This window comes from Anneissia japonica, unplaced genomic scaffold (assembly GCF_011630105.1).
Source record: "Anneissia japonica isolate Jap-2015-1 unplaced genomic scaffold, ASM1163010v1 scaffold16662_len1167910_cov178, whole genome shotgun sequence".
Classification (NCBI taxonomy): domain Eukaryota; kingdom Metazoa; phylum Echinodermata; class Crinoidea; order Comatulida; family Comatulidae; genus Anneissia; species Anneissia japonica.
Window position 1 is genome coordinate 616,596 of NW_022732216.1, and position 20,124 is coordinate 636,719.

Below are 20,124 nucleotides of genomic sequence, written 5' to 3' on the forward strand. Positions count from 1 at the left end.
ACGAACCGTAGAACTTAGGTTTCATTATAGAGGGCGCTCGCAAATACGTGATTTTGCCTAATTTGACACTAGCGAACTTTTTATTTCTGAAATTGTGAAAGGTAGCATTAAATTTAGGCATATATGTGAATAATACGGACTATTTTGAAAATGGATCACACTGCAAGCAGTGTTCCAGCCTTTATAAACAAATTATGGATGTTAGTTGAAGATGAAAGCACAAATGACTTCATCGAGTGGAGTGAGGTGAGTGCCTAATCGAGCCCTCATCCGCGTGAGGCTAGGCTAGGCCTAGTAGGGGGCCTAACCTAGGCTAGGCTATATAAAGGCCTAGCCTAGGCCCTAGGCTATGCCACATAAAGTATAGGCCTAGGCCTACCTATCAACCTTGAGAAATTTCAAAGAGTAAGATAGGGTGACACATGATGAATGCCGAAGGCACGAACAGCAGCTGGGGCCAGGGGGCCGCCAAGCTTTCCAACAACAAGGGCTCCCACCCAGTCGGGGTCCTCAAGGGGCTGAATGCCCCAGGACGGTTTATGGACAAAACGGCAATAAGTAAAAACTGCAATATGATTCTGCACACCTATTTTCCTAGTGATTTGCCGTGCAAATTTGAGCTGATTTTTTAAATATCCTCCGTGCAATTTATTTATAAAACTTTACAGTATGGGTCTTATTTTAGGCCTAGGCCTAGCTAGGCTGAGAGTGATTCCATATGAAATTTACAAGCTAATTTGTATTGATGAAAATAATTTCACTTATCAATACTCTGAGTGTTGCTAACTATTTAATTTAGGTTCATGGTCTAGCTAAGCCTTTACAACAATACAATGCAAAAAAAAAATCATCAGGTCCAAAAAACCCCACAAAAACACAAACCTTAAAAATATTAAAAACTATCAAAAGCCAAATAAAAACACAAATAGCACTTTTCGCATAAAAGGAATACTTGGTTAAAACAGGGTCTGCACTGCGCCAGGTCCAGCAGTCTGTCTACAGCCTTTTTAAATAGGCCTGATGAATTTACATTTATTTTTCTAATTTAGGGAGGAACCAGTTTCCGTGTTAATGATCAAACTGGTTTTGCAAAGTCTGTGTTACCGCGATATTTTAAGCACAACAACATGGCAAGTTTTGTGAGGCAACTCAATATGTGTAAGTAAATTTTTTTTTTTTTTTGAATTTGTTTCAAAGACAAGCCAAACCAGTCACTCGTCGCAAAAATCGATTTTGAGTTATTAACAAAGTGTTAGAGAGTAAAATAATAGCTATAAAATGGTAAAAAAAATCATTCAAATCGGACATTTCCTTATGAAGTTACAAGCGTTTAAACATACAGCTGTTTAAAGAACAAATATGAGAAATCAGCCTTCAAAGTTTATGATTTCAGGCATTTCTCATGCAGAAACTATCATCAAATCCTTAAAAAGTGTTGTTTTAACATTGAAATTGGGGAAAATAACAGCATAGAATGATGTATAGGTATGTAAAGATTAGTTTAGTGCAATAAAATAGATTTTTTTAAATTTGACATTCCAGCATGTTTTGGCCATTTTCTCTGTAACACGATTTGCGACGAGTGACTGGTTTGGCTTGTCTTTGCCACATTTGTTGTTTTTTAATGTATGTTGTTATTTAATTAATGACTATTATCAATTGCTTTTCAGCCAACTTTGTTAGCTAGATATTCTTTTTAAAGAGAAATTAATTGTGTATTACACTGATCAGAAAGTTGATTTACCAACTTTATATTTACAATAAATTATGATTATTAAAGTTATTTATAGTGGTAGTTTATTTTTTTTTTTATTTGACCATGTGGTTTTACTGTATATTGCACAATAATCAAATATATAGGACAACATTGATAACATAAGGTAAAGCTGGAATACCGTAACCCATACTTCGCAGTGTCATTTATGCTAAATTATAAATGTATAGACATTGTTTGTAGTCGGCTACCTTCTAGCAGTCGTAAAGCCCATATGGATGTGATATGACATTATTCCCATTAAGCAATTCAGACAAATTTGTCACATAAAACTTAAGTAGGCAGAGAAACGAGTATTAAGGCCTACTCAGACAGCATCGTGTGTGAATTAAACGTAGATGCGGTGGTTTGCGTCGGGGGCAGTCGCGTCATAGAATTGAATGTTAAACATGTTTAATATATCACACTATGGCTTAAGACTGTCCCCCGACGAAAAATCACATCGGGCTGCGTCGTACGACGCTGTCTGAGTTGGCCTTTATAAGTATTAACACAGCACAGATAGTGTATTTTGAAATACTGTAAAACCTTGAATTGAAGCCCTGGGCTTCTTTTTTTTTTTTGCGAACTTTGGATGGGCTTCTTTTCAAGGCAACTTTTGCAAAGTAAAGAGGTGGGAGGGGGGGTACTTTCTTTCAAAATGAATGCTGTAAATTTTGGGAATTACTACTACAAAACAATAATAGGGCCACTGTAACATCAATCTGTATAATGGATTGTATTAACCGGCATTAAACCAAGCGTGATTTAAATTTATTTTGTTTAAAATTCATGTACCGTGATATACTGCAAGTCTGTACTATCTCGAAAAAAAGCCCTTGCTACAGTGTTTTGAGATCTGGAGTTAGGCTTCTTTTCGAGGCTACTTTTGCAAACAAAAGAGGAGGTGGGTGGGGGGGTTTAATCATCACTAAAATACTTTCTGAACGAAAAGGTGTACTACCGGCTTAAAAAAAAAAACACCTTTAAAACGCCTTTAAAATAACAAAATTATATGAATAATTTCAGATGGATTTCGAAAGGTCAGTTATCCAGAACAAGGTGGAATGAGATATGAAGGGGATTCAATTGAATTTCATCATCCTGACTTCCAACAAGGAAAGTTGGAACTTCTTGATCAGATTAAAAGGAAGGTAAGTCATCCTCCAGTGATATTGATACATTTCATGGATTGGATTGGATTTATTCGGTGTAAACACCAAGGATAGCCCACAAAAGTCTAGAAGAAGACTTATTATTTCCAGTGGGGTCCTTCTGGTGGTGATTGGACAGTACACCAGGAGACAATCCCCTACTCTTTTCCGAAGAGTGTACTGTGTTCTTTAACGTACACATGGGCCATAAATGCACACGAGACCAACGGCTTAAACGTCTCGAAAGACGGTGCGCTATGTAACTTGTATTTCAGCTTTCTAGCTGAAACACAAGGAGAGGCAGCGATGGGAATTGAACCAGGAACCTAGAGATCTCCACGGTTCAACGCACACACAGTGGCTACCACCAGATTAGCCGACTGAGCTAAGCTGCTCTCTTGTTTATCTGTGTCTACTGTCCTCTATACGGCAGAGACACTATGGCAATGTTTGTATTAAAATGAGTAACTTAGACTATTTGTTCAGTGTTAGCCTTTGGGAATCTTTGGAAGAAACAGTGTAGTAGTAGTAGTAACTGTTCAGTATTAAATTGGGAGTTTATTAATTTTCTTACCAGTGGACTTGAGGCTAAAGTAAACTCTTTCAAATTGACCCTGTCATTTGCTATGTGTGATACTTTGGCTGTCAAGTTTGATTTGACAAAAACATCTGTCATGCCTAAATATGGTCATGATGACATCGCATCATGACCATATGAGGCATGTCGTGGCGAAATGGTTAAGTTGTCGCACAGGCCAGTATTGAGTAAATGAGCTAAAAATATGGGAGCTCAAAAAATTGCCTAAAAATCCGAATTTTTTTTTCACTATAGATCAACAGTTTAATGTCTTTATTAATCATGTCCCAAAGTATTAGTTCTAGAAGTGGTCAACAAATTGTTTATTTAATGTTATTTAGATAGTTAATTCTATTAAACAATGTATGCACAAATAACTTTGGAAGGCAATTACTCAAAATCATGTTTATCTTGACTCTAAGAGTGCTGTATTTTCACTTTTCAATAACTTAGGCTTGAAAAGTCCAATTTCAATGAATGACCCCTCATTTTAAAGATAGCATACTCAGGTATATGAAAATACCAATAACTTGAATTTCAAATTTTGCTACAACTTAGCCATTTTGCCACAACATGCCTCATATATAGGCACATCATGACTAAATATGGGCATGCAGCAGTTGTTTGTCAAAGAAAATTTGATAGTGTGGACAAAGACTTCCATTCATTGTATTTATATTCCTTTAGTTTTCTCGGTTTCTGTGCTTTGTTTCAAGGGATATTAGCACAAAATGGCATTTGCAGCATTATAGCAATAAAAGAAATTGAACTGAAATTTAAATTTAAATACATTGTACTTACTTCAGCATTGAGTTTAATTGCTGCGAAGCAGCCAATTCATATTCTTGACAGCAATTTGACCTCTGAAAGGTCATTGTTTGTCAAAAAACGAGTGCTTAAGACGACTGAAAAGCGGAGTTTCCTTCTTTCATTCTGCCGGGTAAAATCAATTACTTTAGGCGACGTGTGTAGACTAACCTACTTGTACCAACGACCGCATGTCGCGCTAGCCCTGTCTCTTATACACATCTTAACATCAATCTGTATAATGGATTGTATTAACCGGCATTAAACCAAGCGTGATTTAAATTTATTTTGTTTAAAATTCATGTACCGTGATATACTGCAAGTCTGTACTATCTCGAAAAAAGCCCATGCTACAGTGTTTTGAGATCTGGAGTTAGGCTTCTTTTCGAGGCTACTTTTGCAAACAAAAGAGGAGGTGGGGGGGGGGGGGACTTGACTCGCATAAATAATTTTGTTCGAACATTTATATGCAGTTGTACTTCGCAGCACTTCACTTGCAATTTGCAATTTCTAGTATATATTAATAAATATTGTGTTGCCTAGAATAGAAAACTTGTCTTTTCAGTCGGTCACCAATTTTAATTTTTTGTTTATTTGTATATTATTACTCATTCAATCATTAGTAATCACAAACACACACACATACACACACAGTCACTACATGATCTATATTTTTCTAGGGGGTCATTCTAATCACCAACCCCATGTATTTTGGTTGGTAGAGTTCAATGTCATCATATATCCGGTAATTCTGACTTGGGCCATTTGGATGGTTTTTTTTTGTTTTTTTTCATATTCTTCTTCCCTTGCAGTGTTCTCCCAAATGAAACATTTTTACTGGTAAATTTGTCCATAAAAATTCAGCTAAGCACACAGTGTGAGGTGTTATCCCTTTTGAGTGGGGTTTAATGACTTGAAAAAACAACCACACATATAGTCATAGAATAGGTATAGACTGGAATGATGTTCATTTTAAATTGATAGAAGGCCAGCCTAGACTACCTAGGCCTAGTCATTGGTTTTATTATTTTACAATCTCAAAATTTTTCTGGTTGGCCAGTTATTCTGGTAAAAATCGACGGCTAAAACGCCTTCTGGAGAACACTTCCTTAAATAGAATGTGATAATAATTTGTTTTTCCCTTTTATTCAAGGGCACATCAAAAGAAGAGATAAAAATCAAAACAAATGATGTGAATAAAGTACTGAGCGAAGTCCAGGAACTGAAAGGAAAACAAGAAGATATGGACTCGCGTTTAATGTCCATAAAAAGGTATGGAAGTTGTAGGACTCAATTCATATAATCTGTTCAAAGTTCTATCATATACAGTGAGGTCGGTGGGGGGAGCATGTCCCCCTCCCCAAAAGCTTGCGACAACTAGTCATCCTCTACCCCACTAGTAACATTCAAAGCAAATAAATCGCACTCAAGTACCTGTAGGTTAAAATCACCTTATTTTGCGGGCTAGTGCCCCTCACGTCAGTTCCTAACTTTAAATGCATGTAAATGAAAACTTAGTGTACTGTAAGGCATCATAATATGAGTTGTGAAAAGAATTCCTGGTTTCACACGATTTGGATGTTGGACCATTTGATTGGAACTTAACCACCAGGTTACAACTCTACTCCATTTAGATAAAATATATTTATTCAATTGATAAGAGAGCAATACTTAGAAATGATATATGACTGTGAATTGACTGGGACTTTAAAATGTAGAGTAGAGATAATAGGTAGATAGAGATTAGTAGAATTACAATGAATAGTACAATGAAACAAACACCAAGGTACAGTCTGTAGTGTTTATTAAGTAGAGTATAGAAAATTTTGATTTCATATTTGCAGGGAAAATGAGGGCTTGTGGCAGGAAGTGATAACTCTGCGACAGAAGCACCGAAAGCAGCAGCAGGTTGTGCACAGACTGATACAGTTTCTGATGTCGATTATTCCTCAAAGGCCGGTGAAAAGAAAGAGGTATACTTGGCATTATTATTATATTGTAATGCCATAAGTTTAAAGGCCATATCTTGAAACACACTGGCGAAACTGCAGTAATAATAATAATAATAATAATAACCTTATTTGAAAACTACAGTTTTGAATCAGTGGCACACGTCATGTGGTGCGTTCACAATAAAACTATGAACCACAAGGCTTAAAAACGACACACATATACAAAAGACAAAGCTTAAAAGATATTTCAATAAAATGTATAGTGAAATTTAAAATCAATTAGTCTTTCCCAAGCATTTGAAACCATTCCAAATTATTTAAAATACCAGTAAAACAGGAATGGGTAACAGTGCAAAGGGAATAAAATTAAAAGTTGAATTTAAAATTTTCAAGAAACTGTATATATTAGAATTGGTTAATGAAAGTGCTTAGATTAAAATCATACAATGCTGAGGTACGAACGCTATAAATGTGGATATTTTAGAGAGACTCATAAGCAGGTTTCCAGTCTAAAGGTCAAGGTAAGGCAAGGTACAATAACTTGAACTTGGACCTATGAATTTGTGACACCAGCACAAATGTAGCATGTGTATTTGTCACAAGATCCGTAAATTCAAAAATGGTATATTAAAACATGTTATATCGTCATTGCAGACTTATAAAATCCGCATACGCTATAAAACTAAAAGAAAATGCATACTTTTGGAGTCCGTACTGAGCCCAAAACATCCGCAATGAAAATATAACGTGTTTTAAGTAAAACAGTTCTAAAATTATTTGAAATATGTTAGCTCTTCTTTTAATATTAATAAGTAAAATACAGATGTTTACCTTGGACTCTTTCTTTTATGATAGAGTTTTTCAATGTTTGTTTTTTATCCAGGCCTTTGATGATACAGAATTCTGCAATAAACCCTAAAATTAGAAAACAGATACCATCTTTTGAGGTAAGTAACACCTTCATAAGTACTGTGACTCAGGTGGTGGTTGATGCTGCTCAGGTGGTGGTTGATGCTGCTCAGGTGGTGGTTGATGCTGCTGTATGTATTTTTAAACATTTATTTTTCATATCTTTCTTTTTTCGTAAAGGCATTCGCTGCTAGCTTTGGCGATTTTTTTCTCTCTATTTTGGCTATTATTTTTTTTTTCGTATATAATTTATATAGCTTTGTATTCGTTGTTTGACCGAACTATTAAAACATAGGATAAAATAAATTAAAATACATTTTCCTGGCAACCCCAAGTATCACACAGAAATAATGTTTCGAAACAGAGTGTACACATACTGTACAACAATTCAAACACAACAGTAAAACAATTAATTTTTTTATTTGAAATTCATTTAATTAATACCATTTTTATACGGACATTATAATTACAAGTGAAATGGCGTTGTTTTTATCTATGTTTCATTTATTTGAACATTTTAAATGTTTTGAACATCAAGAAATCTTCAAAGATATGTTGTTGATCTTTGATGTTTGTGTTCTTCCCACAGCCTGCATCGTCCTCAAATTCACCTGCTTTTCAATCAACTGTACCAGTGTCAAATCAAAACTTAATGCTGTCGGAGGTCCTAAGCCCGCTGGATGAGACCGCTGATCTAGGCACCACCGAGGCTCTTCCATTGGTAGACATTGACTTTCTCCAACCGCTCCCCTCCGTTGAGGGGCCAGCAGCCACGTTGACAGAGGTTACAGAGCCTATTGTACAATCACCGGCTGAAATCCCAGCTTTGGATAGCTTGATTACTGAGGACACTTTCAATTCCGATGTTCCTCCTGAAATAGAACTTCCTGTGCCGTTGACCTCTCCAGTGGAGACCAATACTAGCAATGGAGATAAAGATAAAACGTCAGATCCTGGTTTTACCCTTGCACTTCAGCGTCCACTTTCTGTTGATGAGCACAAGTAAGCATCTTCTAAATACTTAATTGAATTTCTTATGATTACTGTATTTCCACACTTCCCAAACTATGGGTCACGACCCAAAAGTGGATCGCCAAACTTTTGTGTGCTTTATCAGATCTGACTACCTGAAAACAGTATATTAGGTGAATCTTTATTAGACCCATGGTGGGTCTGAGGTGGGTACACCCTCTATCTGTGGAAGTCCCTCTCTGGGTCTCCCTTTATTACAAATTCCTGGACCCGTCACAGATAAAAAGTAAGCAAAGATCAACCCAAGACCCTCCATAAATTATATGGTGATTAAATAATATTTAATGTTTGTTTTATTTTAAAGACAAGAGTTATCGGACCATGTGGAGAATGTTCAGACAAACATAGACTTCATTCATGAATTATTAACAAAAGGGGAGTATAGCTTGGATCCTGAAACACTTCTACCGGTAAGCCCATCCAAAGTAGTTATTATAAATTGAATATTCATGAGGTAATATTTGAATATACATAAGGTCATTGAGTTAAAGCTCATTGAACTTTCTGTACTGAATTGTGAACTCACTAATATTATTTTTGTTGTCAACCTATTGAGAATTTACCTTAAGTATTGTACATTCTGTTTTTAATTGTACCTTATGAGATTACTTTTTTAATGAGCAACTAGCTTCAGTTAAAATAACTATGTTGTTGTTTTTATTTATTTTATTAACTTTGTTTAAATGAGGAAAAAGTGTATTTAAACAGTAGCTTAGTCTGTAGGAGATAGTCGGCGATATCGACATCTTGGGTAGTGTTGCTAAGTAAGGAAGGAGTGTCACATGTGTATGTATATATTATGTAAATCTATATCAGTTAGGATAAGGCTGCAAAGGTATGTTACCTGCAGTGGTGTTGCCAGCAGGTAGTCAGATGGTGGGGTAAAATTTTCTGTCAGCAATTCAGTCTGCAAGCATAGACTTCTGGTATATTGATGTGTTGTCTGTAGCAGAAAGAGGTAGTTACCAGTTGGATATTCAGTTTGTTTGGTTCTGGTGTTTATTTACCCTTACTGCATAACTGTAGGATATCTTGTCAGTTGTTCTGCATCTTTCCATCAGTATTGTTATTAATACTATATTATTTTTTCCAGGTGTTTTACCCAGACCCAGCAAATATCACCTTTGATAAGGTAAGGCGTTCCTTGTGAAATCAACCAATTTTTTTCAGGAAAATTAGCACGGGTCACTGTTCAGAATTCAATAAATTAATTTCTGACAATCATCTATGTATATTATGAACTCATGGAAATTAAAAAATTTTTACTGCTAGTCGTTTCAAAGAATTATGGCTCGTCAAATCTCAGACAGCAGCACATACATGTTCCACCAGGTGACAATATGGTTAAGTAAGTAAACATATGGTAGGACAACAATCGCACACAATTTACATTACTTTATAATTTTATAATTAAAGAATAAATTATTAACATTTTTCAGGATTTTCTGAGCAAACTAGGGATGCCCGAAGAGGAAGAACAACCTACATTCTCAACTGGTAATACAAATTGATTGTGTATAAACATCTCTACTACAACAGCATTCTGCCAATAACAGAAACAATATCAGCAGCATCACCTACGCTATCACTAAAACTTTTTCTCATGTCCACCAAACTGAAAGTAGATGTTTTGTTTCAGCCAATGTTGAACATAATCTTTGGCAGTGTCATTAGACGCAGCCAAGTCAATCTCATCACATGTCTGTTGTAGTAGAGGACATCTCTGAGAATGTGTTTCATAGCCTGTGGTTCGGAACCACAGATACAGTTGATGTTATCGACTCTGCAACAACTGGTACCAGATCTTAGGCCGTTAAGGTGTTTCCATTCAGACCAGTTTAAATCAGCATCAGGTGGGAGATCTTCCTTAATTTGGATTGACTTTGCTGTTGATGATGGAAGATTGGCCAGTCTTTGTTTCTATAGTTCAATTACGTTGTCGGCATCTCAACTGCATTCAACTTTATTGAGGAAGCTTCTTGATTTTAGGCTAGGCTCTAGGTATTCCATACCATCCAATTAGCCATCGCGCCACCACGGCCCAAGCACGTGCCATAGCCATAGCAACTGGCTGTGCTGCCACCAAGGGCTTGGTCAGGGCTCAGGGAATTCAAAACGGGATAGCCAAAGCTCATTATTTTTTTAACGAGATAGCGAAAGCTGAATCACAAACAACATCTGCTAGTAACATCATTATCAGCATCAAAAACAACAAAACTTTATCTGTATCACCAACAACATCTCTGCCAACAACATCATTATCAGCATCATCAACAACAACTGCCAATAACAACATTATCAGAATCACAACTGATATCTTAAGCAAATGTGAAATTTGTCATGAAACAGGAAAAAATCTAATAAACTGTAGTCTGTTTCAACAATTGTAATAGCATTGCATGGCAATTATTGTTTCAGTTGGAAGCAATATAAACACTCAGTGCTCATTTGTTGTTAGTTTACATGGAAAATAATATACATATTTCCAAGTTAATTTGATTTGCTACACCTTGTACTTTATCTTAAATATAATGCTTTACTATTGATTTGTTATTTCAGGAAATGAATTGGTGCAGTACCAACCCTCCTCCATCAATTATTTTAACACAGATCAAGACTCGCTTTTGTCGTCACTTATGAATTCTGGAGACGCGAGCGCCAGTGATGACGGTTCAACCAAGGACAATGAATTAGCGTTCGCGTAGGCTGACGCAAGGGCTATAGTATCCTTAAATTATTTAAACTGCTATTAAAGATTATGCTTTGAGATGGATGGGGGAATTCACTAAGTATCTCGCAATAAGATGGTTGGGGAATTCCCCAGTATCTCTCAGTCAGTATGTTACAAAATATAAGATGGGTGGGTGAATTCCCCAGTATCTCACAATCAGTATGTTACAGAATGTGAGATGGATGGGTGAATTCCCCAGTATCTCACAATCAGTATGTTACAAAATATGAGATGAAAGGGGAATTCCTCAGTATCTCGCAATCAATATGTCACATAATATGAGATGAAAGGGGAATCCCCAGTATCTCACAATCAATATGTCACATAATATGAGATTAAAGGGGAATCCCCAGTATCTCGCAATCAATATGTCACATAATATGAGATGAAAGGGGAATTCCCCAGTATCTCGCAATCAATATGTCACATAATATGAGATGAAAGGGGAATTCCCCAGTATCTCGCAATCAATATTTGTCACAGAATAAATGATCAATGCGTTATTTATTGTAAATTTGTGTATTTTGAAGTTTAACAACTATAACCCTCGTGAATGGTTGAAATTTAAGGAAATAGCCGCATTATTAATGTGTTGAGGGTTTAATTGAGTGTCCAGCTGATCAAATGCTTACAAGTATAAACGACAATAAACCAAAACGACAATAAAGAGAAGCAATGCTCAGTCAGACACATCTAGATGTGTATAAGAGACAGGGGTAAAATTTTCTGTCAGCAATTCAGTCTGCAAGCATAGACTTCTGGTATATTGATGTGTTGTCTGTAGCAGAAAGAGGTAGTTACCAGTTGGATATTCAGTTGGTTTGGTTCTGGTGTTGATTTACCCTTACTTACTGCATAACTGGAGGATATCTTGTCAGTTGTTCTGCATCTTTCCATCAGTATTGTTATTAATACTATATTATTTTTTCCAGGTGTTTTACCCAGACCCAGCAAATATCACCTTTGATAAGGTAAGGCATTCCTTGTGAAATCAACCAATTTTTTTCAGGAAAATTAGCACGGGTATTGAAAGTGGTTTTGAGTCAAATTTGTAAAGGTGGTTCTCAGAATTGATAGGAAACCCAATTAGAAATGGATATGTTTAGAGATTTTCTCTAAAGTGTCTTTTCAGAAATCTGAATCTTTAACTGGATTTACTCAACATATAATAACTTGATTCAAAGACCTAAATTATCACCTGTCTTCTATCTAAATACACGTCTCCCTCCAATCAAAGAACACTTTTGGGACCATGGGTTTCCATGGTCTTTAGCAGCTTTGGTCTCTAATTAGAATAATGAATATTTAAAGACATTTGTTAATTTGGGACCACATAAAAGAGATATTTAATTGGAGGTGGTCCTTAATTAGAGGTGTCTTTAATTAAATGGAGACCTATATAAGAGTAACTCATTTTTTAGGTTTGGTAACACAAGACTGAATTTTTGACGACGCCTCACATAATGTAATTATTTAAGTAATTTTATTTTATTGAGCATTGAAAGGATCTAGGACTTGACCTAGCAGCCTTTATTTTATTCATTTTATTACATTTCAGGATAAAGAAAAATACAACAAAAAAGCCCGCAAAAGATTATCAAAAGTGTACAACACTTTCGAGGGATCTCCAAGGCAAACATAAGTTTGAAAAATCCAAAATTAGTAGATAAAAAATATTTAAAACTACTACTACTACAAAAATATTATTGAAAGCTATTCAATAAAAATTATATTCGATGCATAACAGCCCTCTTTAAGTGTAGTACGAGATAAAAAAAACAAAACCGCTGTTCAAACAGCATGTTTCAATTTAGTATGCCTGTTTGCTGCAAAGGTGTTGTCATTTTGGTTTTTCACGTTTTGGCTTATTGTGTTGATCAGCTTCATATCAAAAAATAAATTTTGCAATCAGAGGGATTTCAAGTTTCTTTAAAAATATAATAACTGTTTCACTTCTTCATTTATGTAACCGTCACAATTGTAGGACAATCATTAAGGCTTTTAAATTTCATACAGCATTATGTTAAACAAGCATTTGAGTGAAATGTCTCTTCTCTCCCTTTAGAAATTGAACCCTCGATTTGAGATTAGTACTCTAGTTCTCTACCAGCTGTGTTACTAGTCCTCCACTTGTTAACTACACTAATGAATGGGTTTACGTAAACATGATTTTATTTTGGTTACTATGTTTAACACAAACACATCTCCATCTTATTATCATCAATATAATATTGCGTTTTTAAAGGTAGCCGGATTTCATTGACACAGTAACTGTGTAGAATTTGTTCATTAATTTTTCTAAAATGTATTTTATTGCAATCTGCTCTATGGGTAGAACATGTGATAGTTAAATTGGTGACATCGACATAAACCCTAGTTTTATGTTTTACCTGTTCAGCTCTTAGCAAGCCTAGGACCTAACTTAGAGGATACCTAAAGATAGATAGGATAGTTTATGCACATAGATTTTTTTGATATATTAAAGCATCAAGTTTGCGATTTTTCTGTAAATATCTTTTTAAATTTTATCGACCAATTATTTTTAAACAACGATATTTGTTATAAGTTTCAACCAAATGTTTGACGTTTGCTAATGTTAAATTAATATTTAAATTATCTATATAAAAATACACATACGTAGGTCATTGTCGCCGGCCGCCTAGTCGGTTTGTTTAGTTTTTTATAATTTCATTTTGTTTGTGATGCTAGTCCAAATGTTTGTTACACTGGGAACATTAATACTGTACGTTCGTATGTACTGAACATATATAAAATGTAGTGCCTCTCACATTGTACTAACCAGAGTTTTCTGCCTTTGCCTGCAAGACTTATACATTGTACCAGATTGCTCTATTTGCTTCATTTGCTAAATTTTGTAAACGTTTTACCTCATTCAAATTTTTCAGTCAGCACTAAAAGATTTGTTGTGCATTTCATTAAAACAAACATATCTCTATAATTATAGTACTATCTTTTCCAACATGAAAGCCACAAGTATAAAAAATTGTATGAACTGTTGTAGCATCGTCAGGCTAATTCAGTGGTTCCCAATTTGGTGTCTGTGAAAGATAATTGGAGGTCTGCCAAGTCTAAAGGGTCTGCTGAGGGTCCACAATATATTTGTTGGGGGTCTGTTAGACCTTTAAACCAATTTTTCATGATTCCATTATATTTTTGTCATCTTACAACAGTGTGATAAAAATCTTACTGCTAATCATTAGGAGCCTTTCAATTTTTAAAAAATAGTTTCGGTGCTGTAGTTTTGTGGCAAATCATCTTCTATCTATAATCTTACCATCATATGATGGGGGCGGGGGAGTGGTGAACACTTTTAGCATGTTTCGAGGGGTCTGCATATGCAAAATGGTTTGCAACCACTGCCATATGACAAAACATATTTTATTATTGTTTGTCCTTTTGCTCTTTTATAAGTTATTACTGGCATTTGTTAATTTGTTTTGGCAGTGGCACTCTACAAGCAACCCATTATTGATAAGAGGCATGCCCTATACATAGCAGATTGATCGATTGTAAATAATAAAAATGACGATGTTTATATACATTGAAAATATGCTCAAGCTTTTTCCTAATTAGTAGACCTCTTATAGGAGAATGTAGTGTACAGGATAAAATTTCAGTCTTCAAAAAAATTGGGAATTGAGAACGTATCTGTTGCAGTTGGTGCAGCCAGAGCTCGGGGGTCAATACCCATACAGTGCATTTTGCTTGTGTCCTTGGACAAGGCAATTTACATATGGTTGTCTTCACCCAAAGTGGGTACATGGTAGGTGATTACATTCCCCAATATTGTGTTCTAAAAGCAAAATTTGGGGCCATCCTAAACTATAAAATAAAATGAACACCCCCCACCAGGAATTTTATTCTGAGTGTCTGACTGAGGCTCTAGACGACCCCTTAGTCCAGACGGGAACCAGTCAATATGAGGGGATGCCACTTCAAGTGAATGCAAGTTTGAACAGATGCCCTTTCGAACAAAAAAGGATCCAATTAATTCTGATTTTCACCCTTTTTGGATGCAAATTTGCTGTAACATAGCCATTTTCTTTTGTCTGAACTTGTTATTTGTTATGATAGCCTTGGTTTTTGCCAATAAGATTGTTTATTCACATATTTGACAGTGGTGTATCCAGGGTATACGGGGCATCCCCTAGTCCATAGAAAATGTTTGAACCAAAAAAAAATCATGCTTAAAAACTACCTTATTTTGTGAACTAGCACCCCTAATTTAGTCATTTATTTACAAATATTTAAAAATATAGTTGAAATTCAATTACACTTACAATTACAATCAAAACTAAAATTGGCTTTTTTTTACTACAAAATCCCAGATTGAACACACTGAAAACTGTAAATATAGTGCTTATTAGTGGCCATAGAGTGGTCGGATTTGCCTAGACTGTAAGTAACATGGAATGATTATTGAAGTAGCAAAAAACTTACAAAACCTTGGTTATACTCTGAATTAAAACAATTAACAAAATACATAAATTTATGTTTTGGCCCATGCTACAATTCGCAGTAAACGCATTTGCTTGAACTGGCATCCGCTCGAACTGGCATATCCACTCGAACTGGCATATCCACTTGAACTAGCATTCGCTCGAAGTAGCATCCGCTCATACTGACTGGCATTCGTTTAGACCGCCTCAGACTTTTTTGGCGCCCCCCCCCCCTTCTCGGCAACTTCTGAAGCCAACATTGTTTGGACTTAAACAGACAAACAGATGATAATGCCATTATTGCAGATACAGGCTACCTTTAATAAAGACAGACTTTCAGAAAATAACAACAGAAGAAGCATTAACAAAGAATAAAAAAGATTAACTGTTGTATTAAAAAATGCTTTGGCATGTTTTAAAACAAGAGGTATTATAGTTAAAAATAGATGAACAGTGTATTTTTTGTACAATTCCTTGATTGCTGAATGCTGTATGAAGGGTTCTGTGTCACTAGACAATTATGGGAATCTATGGAGAACTGCTAGTTTACAGTGAATTTCTGCACAATGGTTTGCCTGTACCAAAACTCTGCTCAAATATTTTTTCTGCACTTTTCAAAATAATTGCTTCTGTAAAGGTAATTTTATAAATGTTCATCAGAAAACATTAAAGAAATGTAGATATACTATGAAAAATAATGTGAAAAATAAGATTATTTGAGATAAAATTGCATTGCAAACGTATATTGTCTTTTTAATTTTTATTTCGTCCGTTCTGCATTACATCATCATAAAGTGTTAGCTTGCTCATGAAGTGAAGTTTGGTTTCCATACAATCGCTACACGCTATCGCTGACAGCTTTCAGTGATGTAGATTGGTCGGTCGAATTGGGTCCTGCTATGCACTAGAACTGTAGAGACAGTGTAGTGATTTTAAGGACTAGCGGACTCAAGCAGATCAACCGCGGGTCAGAGTTGAGGGTGAGTCAAGTTTTGTCCGGCAGACTTGAATCGATCCGGCTGGCGTGCAAACTTCACCCTATTAATGGGCTTGCGACGCGAGGCCTATAATGAAGCGTTGTCTGGCCGGCTTGCAATTTAATGCCACTATTTTTTCAGTATAGATATGACACAACAGGGCGAGGGTTTGTAATCTCTAATATCTTGTTTTCTTATATTTTAATTCCGCTAGTTGATTTCCAATCATGCTACGGTTACATATAAATAAGTACATAATTGTTGTTAATATTAGACATTAAAATCAGCACCCCACACCACACTGCCATCTAACCTGTACAAACTCCTATCAGGTTGTTGGATAGTATCGAACCAGAACCAGGATACTTTGTTTCAGAAACAGGAACTTTACCTTGTTCTTGCATTTCACCTCATCACCTTATTTTTGCAAGCTGGCTGTCTCCCTCTGTCTCTTATACACATCTAGATGTGTATAAGAGACAGCCCTCCCTAATGCTCAAATCCTCCACTTATCCTTCAAACTACTGTACCATCATCCCTCAATATACTCTCTGGGGTCGGCTTGCTGGGCGTAGAGCGCTGCATAAATGTCACATTATTATTATCAATATCCCTTATGTATCCCACTGGTAATAGTCACATGGATAAGTCCCTGGAGAATGTATATTATTTGCTACATTATATAAAGCTGATGTTGTTATTGAAGTGTGATGGGAGTAGGCATTCACTCAGTCAATCACAGGCAGGTCGGATCACCTTAATTTTAGGCGGGTGACTATAAACTATAAACTGACTATAAGCGCCCCGTTTGAATAAGCGCCCCCTTCTAATTTGAATATGCATCCCTTTTTGAGCAAGCCAATAATCCAATCATTCCTGGAACTGTGGTCGTTGACATGATTTGAGCAGTGGAGTGGAATCACATTTTTCTTAGGTCATTATCAAAATGAGGATATTTCTCCTGGACAGATGAGAGCTCCCTAGACAGAAAGTGTATTTCCAACTTCCTCTTCTTACATTTGTCTGTGCCTATGCCTACTCCTTTTCTTTTTCCGAAAATTTGCACCTTTAGCACACATTCGCATCTGAGTTTGCAAGACAATCTGCAATGATCCTGCTAATCTCAATTGACAGATGGCAAGCTAACCATCATCACCACCATCTGCTGATAAATAATTGTTTACATATATGTATATATAAATACAGTACTCACAGATTTCTTGTCATGAGCCATGCTCTCTGGACGATTTCCACCACACCATAATCCGTAATCTTCGGTTTCCAGATGTCCTTATACAGTATATTCTTTTTTAGTTCAAAAAGTGCCTCTTGAATTTTCCGAGCTTTCATAAGAACCCCTAAATTTTCATCAATTTCCATAAGCGCCCCCTCCATTTCCACTCCGTTTTCATAAACGCCCCGTTTGAGTAAGCGTCCCATTTGAGTGCCCCCGACAAATTGTACAAATGTTGAATAAATATCGTTTAACTACTCAAAAAATACAAATATTTTAAGCGACCGGGGTTTATTTGCGCGAGTACGGTAATTGACAGCTTGTGTTGTGTTTAGCATTCTTTCATTCATTGGCATCCCTCGATTGTACGGTAAAGGTTTATAATTTTGTTGTGGGCTATGTGCACCCCGAGATGCAAATTTGTAGGTACACTAGGCATCCGAGCAGTGGTGGAGGCCAGAGATTCCCGATGAGGTGGGTGGTCGGGGTCGAAGTTGCCAGGTACGAGGGTGGGATCCAAGTTCCCTGATGAGAGATCCAAGGTCCTTGACATGTTGTCCACTTGTAAATTTTAAGAATAGGAACCACTATATGCCCGCAGGCGACTGTGCTCCCCTTTGACCCTACCTGTATCTGAGTTTACAAGTGACAGTGGTGCGTGCTGAACTCAAGATATAACATTATAATTATATAGGTAATTTTTTTTTTAATTGTTAATACGTTTTGAAATGTTATACACATACAGGATCTACTAAACAGTATATTAATGCTTAATAGGATAAGATGCAATTTATTAACCATCATAAGAAATACAAACACATCAAGATAAATAATGAAAAGAAAGAGAAAAGAATGGAGGAAGTACAAATAAAAGCAAATTGCTTGTAAAATATTGTACCACCTTTACATTAAAAATATAAGCATAATCAAGCCCACGTGAAATCAAAGTGTCTATAAAAACTTCTGGAAACCTTAAGATATTAATTGCTCATGTAAAATATGATAAAATAAATTTATCAATTTTAAATTCTTCTTAAATTACTGTACTTGCACCTGATTCACAAGAGAAAAAACTTAACACAGAATGCATGCTATTAATGTTTAATATAAGAACTTCATAAGATATTGCTACTGAATACCGTACCGTCGTCTTCAGACAAGCGAATACAAAACTTGCTTATAAGGAAATTTAATATAGTTTCTCACAAAGGATTTTGAGAAGAGAAAACCCCCTATTAAAAGAAATTTCTTTAGAAATCTTGTTCAGAAAGAGGTGAGAGCTTCTGAAGAATAGAATTTTGTTATAAACAGTTAGTGATTGATATGAATTTCCGAAATAGAGAGTGAAAATGAAATGAAAAGTTGGTACAACTGATACGATGGCATTGAAGATACAGAGTAAAGATGCGTGCTAATCTTACAAGGATGTGGCCCATGGTCAGTGGTCATTTTTGTTATTGTGCCTTCCACAATACAAAACCGCCTCGAAGCGCCTTTAGCCACAAAGAAAGAAAACTTGAATAGATAAATGATGCAAGCACAGGTAGAGGAGGAAGAGGCGCCCTCCCGATTTATTGCCATCACTACCGTGTAGACCAAAGATCTTATAAACACAAGATAGCGTTCTCCGGGATTTACGCGTGCAAATTCTGTAATAAGGCATGAATGGCGCCCTCTTGCTAAATTGGAAACTTTTGAACCTTGACCGACGGCGATTTTTTTTTCCGTACGAAACATTTACATGAAACTCCACTCGGGCCGTCTCGGCTGAATCGACCCGAAAATCTCATTGCAGAATTCAGGAGGTCAAAAGGTCATCAACGGATAAACGTCTACAGAACAACTTCTGAGCTGTCTCTTATACACATCTAGATGTGTATAAGAGACAGATTCCAAACAAGATCAAAGGCGCAACGCATAAGCCTAAACTATAGATAATTCCTATTTGAATCATTACCTTAAATTTCCAAGCTTACTACCAGGGTTCGACAGGCCACAAATACATGACATATATCATAATTTATTGATAAAGTAGTATAGTAACGGCAGTACTGTGCTCCATTTCTCAGCTATTTGTACATTGCCCTCAATTCGCTAAACACTTATGAATAATGCATAAGCCACGGTTGAAAAATGTAGCTCATAAACCATCCAAACCCATAGAGATATAACAAAGATACTAGAAATACAAGATAGAGTTCTCGCATTGTAAAAATGAGGCGGAAGTCGTGCCCAACGTAGGCGGCGCCCTTCTTTTTAACCATGCAAGTTTCCTATACTTCGTGCCCAACGTACAGGGCGCCCTTCTGTTGCTCAGTATATCCAGACGCAAAAGGCGCCCTTCCTTTTCCACTAAATGGAGGAAAACTTTTTCACTAAGAGTGCGTCCGGCCATGCGATTCTGCGCTGTATTCTTGTTTTATTCTTTACTGATTCATGATTATGCTTTAATTGTTTTGTGTATTATTTGGATAATAGCAACGATTTCTACCGCCACCAAGGAGGTTATGTATTCACCGATGTCACTGTCTGGGTGTC

The 20,124-nt window shown here is 36.1% G+C and overlaps 1 protein-coding gene across 1 annotated transcript; it reads left to right on the top strand.

The window, feature by feature from the left end:
• The first annotated feature begins 37 nt into the window (after positions 1-37).
• On the top strand, positions 38-11,567 carry LOC117115606 (heat shock factor protein-like). Its single transcript, XM_033259474.1, has 11 exons — positions 38-246; positions 1,050-1,158; positions 2,783-2,907; positions 5,445-5,563; positions 6,136-6,264; positions 7,127-7,190; positions 7,742-8,154; positions 8,489-8,594; positions 9,278-9,316; positions 9,624-9,681; positions 10,744-11,567. The coding sequence occupies exons 1-11, from the start codon at positions 151-153 to the stop codon at positions 10,887-10,889; spliced, it is 1,404 nt and encodes a 467-aa protein (XP_033115365.1). The 5' UTR covers positions 38-150; the 3' UTR covers positions 10,890-11,567.
• The last annotated feature ends 8,557 nt before the right edge of the window (positions 11,568-20,124 follow it).

Bases quoted from the DNA above. Each gene is read 5' to 3' on its own strand.
- LOC117115606 (XM_033259474.1), top strand. From the start codon at position 151: ATGGATCACACTGCAAGCAGTGTTCCAGCCTTTATAAACAAATTATGG. The intron at 7,191-7,741 runs GTAAGTAACACC...TTCTTCCCACAG, and splicing joins AACAGATACCATCTTTTGAG to CCTGCATCGTCCTCAAATTC. The intron at 8,595-9,277 runs GTAAGCCCATCC...TATTTTTTCCAG, and splicing joins ATCCTGAAACACTTCTACCG to GTGTTTTACCCAGACCCAGC.